This window comes from Halyomorpha halys, unplaced genomic scaffold (assembly GCF_000696795.3).
Source record: "Halyomorpha halys isolate HHAL.00 unplaced genomic scaffold, Hhal_1.1 Scaffold143.1, whole genome shotgun sequence".
Taxonomy (NCBI): Eukaryota; Metazoa; Arthropoda; class Insecta; order Hemiptera; family Pentatomidae; genus Halyomorpha; species Halyomorpha halys.
In genome coordinates, this window is record NW_027114557.1 from 332,472 (window position 1) to 340,337 (window position 7,866).

Here is a 7,866-nt window from a genome sequence, read left to right on the forward strand (position 1 = left end):
GATGGCCGAATTGGCCGAAACGTTGGACGTGTAAATGAAATAAATGTTTTGAGACTAAAATTTGGATAGTGTGTTGAATTATTTAGTAAAAAAATTGCCAGTCTCAAGAAAGAAATTTAAAGATTATAATTAAACATATTAGAAAATTAAAAAAAATATATACAAATATTAAAAATCAAACACTGCATTGATGTAAATACAGTGGGTTCTAGCTAGTCTGGGCCAGTCCATAATCCGACCTACCCTTAAAAAAAAATAAAAATTGAATATTGTTTTTTTGTATGTGCATACATTCATTTTTGTAGTATCAACACCTTATATGTTGATCTTTTGTGGTGCTGTTCCAGAGTCCTTATAATTATTGATTACATTACATTATTGTATAATTATAGATTATTTTACATTATTGTGTAATTATGGATTGTATTATATTATTACATAATTATTCATTATATCATATAATAATTATTATATAATGTAATCAATAATTATAATCTTACTGTTAGATTATTATAAAATAATCTTTACCATCTTATAATCTTACCATATAATACATACCATTCAGCCCTGAAGAAGACCTGCAATAAAAGGTTGATTTCAAATAAATTGTTTCTTTACTATTTGAGTAACCTTTTTGGAGTGATATCAAGACCATCTTCCTTAAATTATATACGGTCAACAAATAGTCTTCTAATACCTAAATAAATTTGTATAAAGAAGTATTATTTAAGATTAATTAATGAACAAATTTCTGGGAAAATAATACCATTAAAATTTCATTCATACTTATTTTATTTATAAAGTGGATACGTTGAGACATCAAACTGTCCATTTTCAAATCTAACTCTTATAATTATTGACATTTTATTTTTTATTTTCTTCTTATAACTAATATTAATCAATATTAATCTAAAAAATAATAGTATGTATATTTATCAATGAAGCCTTTCCTGGAAAATATATGACCTGTAGCAAGATATATTATACTATTATTTTTCAGAATCTTATAATTATGGATAGGCAAGCTGACCATATCAAATACCAGAAGATCATCAAAAAATTGCCATCAATTTTAAGGATTGTACTTGAAAATTAACAGTTTGATGCCTGAGGGGCCATTCGTAGCTGAGCAAGTTAAAGTGCGTACTTTGACTGGCTTGTGATGGCTCAAGTCCGACCTCGAGGAGGAGATCGATCCCCAATTTTTTTTTTTCTGTGGTGGTCCCACAAAATGAAAACTTGACCCCCTACCAGGGTTAAAATATGGTGCTAACCTGTAGATAACCCCTCTCTCTCTCCCCTGTATGTCAGAAATTACCAGGAAGGAGATTTCTGAAGCATTATTCAATTTATGAATAAAATGTGTATGATCTTTTAATGCTGTTATTTCCTAGAAATTACAACATTGATGAATTTATGTCCCTGAGCAAGATAGTATATATAATTATTTTTTAATATTATATTAATACATTAACCATTTAATTATATTATTAAATTTTTATTTATTTTTCTCCTACTCTGATAAATAAATTAATTTACCAATTGATAATGCTATAATTTCTAACAAATATTGTTATCACTGTTTCAGTTATTGAAGACTAAGTGCATTATTGTTGGTGTCAATTACTGGAAGTTACTGGATTCAAAGATTCCTATTGGTTTTTATTATGTTATATTTAGCAACTTCGATTGCATATTATGATCAGAAATTCGTTCATCTTGCGTGAACGTTTAAAAAAAACAACAAAAAAATGCTGCTTTCTTGTCTTTTAATTAGTTCTAGTTGTTAATAAAAGATTATCTCTAAAATATATTTTTATATAAAGATAAGTGCTTCCACTCTTTTTTGTACTTCATTTATTATCATTGTACATATTTTAAGAGTATATATATAAGAGAGATAAATATATTGTTTATTGGTGCTTTTAACTAGTTATATATACATTTTATTGCCTTTTCAGTAATCACCAAAGTTGTTTATTGCCTGTTGTCAGTTTTATCTTTATGGTTTATTAATGATTTTATCAATTTTTTATATTTAATGCCATTTGAATGATCAATGAACTGTTAATCAAAAATTATAATTTGTGCCATTGTACAGTCACTATTATTATGTGTTTATTATCTCATTCCTAAATGTTTCGAATTTGCTATGTTTGTAAATAGTTGGAACAAGATTTAAAAATCAGTTACGAGTAGTTTATAGCGATAAACTCCCCAATCGATTTATGTTCTATGACTTTATAAGTATGTTAAGTTAATTTTTACCTCACAAGCATTGATTAAAAATGTTTCTTTGAGTTTGTTTTTACTCTTGTTGAAATTTGTACCATGACATAATTTTATCTTTAATTAAATCAATATTAATATTTTAAAAGAGACCATTTTCATTTTCTTTATGTAAATTATTATAAAGTTAGTGTTAAGAAGGAACCCATAGTTCCAATTGTGATATTAGGATGGGAATTTAAATCAAATCTGTAAGCTCATGCGAACAAGTGGCCTGGCCTCTGTGATATGCCTTTTTATTTCATTGTTGTTTACTTTTCTTGTTATTTAGATTTTTGTGAATTAATCCTTCAATGAGTCTCTCATTCACGTTTTTGGAAAATACTATAAGTCAAATATGCAATAGTTGAGCAGAAAATTACATACACTAAAGATGGATTGTAATCCATTAGCACTGGAATAATTTTTGCAATTATTGGATCTATTGGAATTTAAAATAATATTAAACAAGAATTTTTATATCAAGTCTTGGTCATTTGAATTTTGCCTGTTTCTTTATGGTAATGCTGGGTCCACGCTGTCATTGATCAGTCTTTAACTTATTGAATGGAATATTTTAATTTTAATTAGATATTGAAACTTTTTTTTTATAAGGTTTAAAAAAAAAAGTTAATGAAAACCCATCCAGTATAAATGGAAAAAAGTATATTGTTTTTCTAACTTTGCTTTTATATTTGAGGCGTTTGGTCGTAAAATGTGATAACTAATAAAATCAAAACTTTTACTGTGTTAAAATGTTTCTTAATTACAATCTTTTTGTCTTCAATGAGGATTTGTGTGTCGTAACTTAATATCAATATTGTTGTCTTAAGGAAACTAAACTGCCTATAGATTTTGTAGAATAAATTCTGAGAACAATTTATTAAAAAAGCCGATGATACCATTTAATTTATAAAAATTTTCAGTTATCATCTTTGCTTCATTTCACTCATCTTGTATTAGGTTTAAAGTGAAAATAAAAATCAAGAAACTTAATTGATTTTATATTAACCTTTGTTAAAAGGATGTATCGAAACTTTTAATATTTATTTTAATTGAATTCATGAATGTTTAATTTTGTTATTGTACAAATAAAATTAAAAGAAATTAGTTTTTGGAACTGTTAATTGTCCATGAAACATACCAACTCCGAAATAGAATAAACACTGCAAATGCCTAGCATTACTGTATAATAACAGATAATTTTAGATATCGGTAACATTTGCCTTTAATAGGTTAATTAGTTCAAACTACAAGTTAATATTTATTACTTTGCATTGTTCTTTCTAGTGATGTGCTAAAGAGTGAACTCTTGATAATGGACTATAAAGTAGCAATAATTAAGTAATAACATGTTTGGTTAATAGGTTATTTTTAAATATTTTGAATTTAAATCTGTCATGCTACATATTGGCTATTAAAATAACCTGTTATCAGAACATGTTATTACTTGTTAGCTGCTACTTTACAATTCATTATTTAGCTCATTACTAATTCTTTCCTCTGGTCGACTATTCACCAGTTAATATAAATTACTAAATGAATTAATATAACCACAAATTATGAGACTCAATTAATGTTGATCGTCAGTCGTAAATATTTTCATCACTGATATAAATTTTAAATTAGGCATTAAATGGTTTACTGTACTGTACATGATTTAAAAAAATATATGTAGCTATTTATTTCAAACAATAGTGTTAATTAAATGTACCTTTTTTTAAAGGTCATTTAATTATTTTTGTTTTTAATTTTAAAAAATGCTTCATAAGCTATTTTTATCAATTTTTAATTTTGTGGTTGTTACTGATGTTTTAATTTTTTTTAAAAAAAAGAAAGTTTGTTATTAAATTTTATGCTGTTATGAATGAAGTTTATGTTAAGTGGATTATATGAAATTTTTATTACTATAAAAGAAATAAAATATTTGTCTACATAATGTCTCTTTTACTTTTTATTAATACCTGATTTCATTACTCAGATATGTTTGTGCAATCCTACCTTCTTCTTCTATCTCCTGTGTGCCATCAAGCATGGAGTTGCTGTCTCGGTCCATCTAGCCCTCTGGTCCCTGTCCCTGGCTAGTCTTCTGATCTCCAGGATGATGAGTCCTCTAGATGCCCCTAGTTTTCCAATGTAATCAGAGTACATGCACCTGGGTCTGTCATGAGACCGCCTATCTTCCGGCCTAGCTTTCAAATACTCCCTGACTTTTCTTGTATCGTCCATTCTACAGACGTGTCCAAACCATTTTAGTTGCTGCTATTGCATGGTGTCACACAGGATTTGCAATTCTACCTTCACCCAGTCAAAATTATATTTTTACCTCACTTGGTTTCATAAATTACAAATTTATATTATTGTTAACAATAATCAGTGAGTATATTAAAGAATTTAAGGGATCCCTACATGGCCAGCCATCATTCAAAAGCCAGATGATCATGAAGACTGCTGCTACATGATCATTCTGATTGACACTTACTTACATATGAGATAATAAACAGTAAGAATCTTATGCAATGTCTTTTTTTAAATTTATTTATTGAGTAAAGTACATCCAATATGGACACACCAGATGACATCTATCGGTCGTTGCCAAAATAATGTATAGAAATGATAGATATAAATGAAATTTAATAGTTACGCTTTGGATTATTATAGTTGCTGCAGAGGCTGGTCTAATTTATAAGCTAGAACAGTACAATATGAATTAATTTCTAATGTTAAGAATAATAATTCAATTAACAAAATATAACTAAATACAAAATACTGAAATCAAATTAAAATGACTGAAAGAACTTATGAAGTGAATTATAATGATACAAATTTAAAATTAGTGAATTAATAATAATGAGCTAATGAATTCATGATGAGTATGGAGTGAACTTGATTAAAAATAAGAATACAATATAAAATATAAAAAAATAAATAAATGTTATAAATATGATATTGTACTACATACAATATTATATACAATATGTATCATAATATCTAATAAAAATAATATAAAAATAAAAAGCAATAAAAATAAAGAGAAAAAGCCCTGTGTATATGTAGAAATACAAACCACCGAGAGAAGGACTGCTTCTTTCATGAAAACGTCAGCAAGCAGCTTCTTTCCTTACTGCTGAAAGCTGTAGTAAATCATCAACTGAATGGGTCTTTGATTCAGGTTTCATGAGACATATGACCAACAATATAATTGTTGCAGTATTGTCGCAGTCACAGCCTATTAATGATGAGGTAGATTTTGCTAAAAACTGTTCATCCATGACAGCCAAAGTGGTTGGTTGTGTAAAAAGTGACAAGTGTCAACTAAAAGATATGGTGTACATACCAGATCTGAGCAGAAATTTGTTGTCTGTGGATAAAATAACACAGAAGAGTGGATCTGTGACTTTTGCTAAAAACAAAGTAAAAATTGTAAAGAACGATACCGTGATTGATGGAAAAAGATCTTCAGAGGGATTTTATGTAGTGAACTTAAAGATTGAATCAAATGTGAAGGCTTATGCTACTAATGTATCAGAAACAAAAAAAGAAATAAAAAAGACACAGAAACATCTGTTTGTTAAAGACTATATAGTTGGAGTTAGTGAAGAATCCAGTGGTGAATACAAAGCATTTGAACCATTAGCTTATGTTGAAGAACATGAAGCTACTAAAAGAACTTTTAAAATTGAGTTTAATCTTAACTCAGGTTCTGATGATGAAAGAGGTGACTCTTTGATGGAAATAAAAGTAAAAAATGAAAAGGCTATAGAAGAGGATACTGAAAATTTATCTAAAGATGAAAGAGAACTGGAAGAACAAGCTGATGCAGGAGATCGAAAAACAATTTGAGATTTGAAACAGAAAAAATCTACACATTAAGAGGTTTCCTAGCAGACTCGAAGGATCATTAAGATGCACAGATGATTCTAGAGAACAGGAACAGACTGAAATTGTGCAAGGAAACATCAAGACATCAAGAAGAAACAGAAAGAGAAACCTGGTGAGATTAAAGAAAGGTTACAGAAAGTAAAAGCTTTAAATGGTGACCCAGAAATTTGTGAAAAAAAATGAAGAACATCCTACATTAAATACAGATGAATATAATTGGGACATTGATGAAAAAAATGTGGATTGCGAAGCTGATAATTTAGAAGGAATAATTAAGAAATATACTGGTACTGAGAAGAAAAAGAAGAAGAAGAAACCAAGAAAGAAAATGGGATTCAATGAGTACAGTTAAACCTTGTGTTAATCCAAATATTCAAAAATTGTTACTTAAAAGTTTTTTTATTGTTTTTTCTGTGCACAAAACTAATATTGCAATTTAAAAATTACTTTGTAAATGCATGTAAAATCAAAATTTGCTAATCCTGTTTTTATAAGAAAAATTATGTAAAACTAAATTTGATTTAAAAAAATGAATATTTAAGAGGGTGTTATAGTGTGGTGTAAAAATTCTCTTTTTATTGTGTACATGTTGCTCTGTGGCAAACGGTGAATATATCGATTGTAGTTCTCCAACCATTAAGTACTTGGTCTAACAGCTAGTTGCCAGAGTTGTCAGTTAGTAGTTGCCACCAAACCTTTGTTATGTGTTTGTTCTCACTACAGTAAGAACGTTTTATGTTATTTAACCGTAACTAATAAAACAGTAATAACAGTAAAAACATTTTATTTGTGTCCACAACCACCACCACGTTCATCATTATCAAATTTATCTACTAAATTTGTATTACGGGCAGTGTGATTTCAATAGTATTTCTTATAGGCTAAACATGTCTCTACACTGACAAACAATGGCTAATTCGCGCAGGCGCAAGCGTGTGGATGGGTTATTTGGACTGACTGGTTCAAGTTGGCCTGAATTTGAGGCCGACCCGTCGGGCATTGGTTTTTCGGCATAAACCAAAGAGCGCTTATGCTGCATGCACACATTTGTGTTCAGTTTGCATTGTTTTAGAACTGCCAACAGATGAATATTTGTCCGTGTTTTAATTAATTAAATAATTTCCCCAACCTTTGGATATAATTATTAACTATTGTTTTAAGATTGAATATTTTAATATTCTATTGATTTGATGTAAACTAAATTAACTCTAGTACTTTTATTTAACATAGCACAAATCTATCTTTATGAAGACATTATATACCTAGATTTCGATATGCCAGTGTTTTTCAGAGGCAAACATGGCGGAAGTACAAGTTGCTTCAGCCATTGCACTGGGATTATATTATTTTTATTGCAAAAAAAAGAGAAGAAAATGACAGGAGATTAAATGAAAGAAAACGTAAAATACAACAAAGAAGATGATGGATGACAACAATTAACAAAAATCGGACCAGGTAAGGTTTAAATTTATTATGATTTATAATTATAAATAAATTATACTGTAGATTCCAGAATGATTTCTCTAGTCCACTCTCTACAACTATGTAGATTGTTCGATAGTGATATGTATTGACATTTTAACAATTCTCTTTATTATTTTTTTTAGGGATAGATAAATTTATTTATTGATAGATATTACAATCTGCCACACAGTTGTGGGCAATAGGTAATATTGATGAATGATCTCATACACACTAAAATAAAAAAAAATAAAA

General features: G+C 28.3%; 1 protein-coding gene across 5 annotated transcripts in view; it reads left to right on the forward strand.

The window, feature by feature from the left end:
• The window catches only part of Ntan1 (N-terminal amidohydrolase 1), a 91,934-nt gene extending 87,725 nt beyond the window's left edge, over positions 1–4,209 (forward strand). For all 5 annotated transcript variants that reach the window (XM_067051717.1, XM_067051716.1, XM_067051720.1 and 2 more), the window contains one exon: positions 1,589–4,209. Coding sequence is in view for 1 of the 5 variants with exons in the window: in XM_067051720.1 (XP_066907821.1) it covers positions 1,589–1,595 (7 nt within the window). In the remaining 4 variants the exon portion in view is untranslated. The remainder of the gene's footprint in view (positions 1–1,588) is intronic.
• The last annotated feature ends 3,657 nt before the right edge of the window (positions 4,210–7,866 follow it).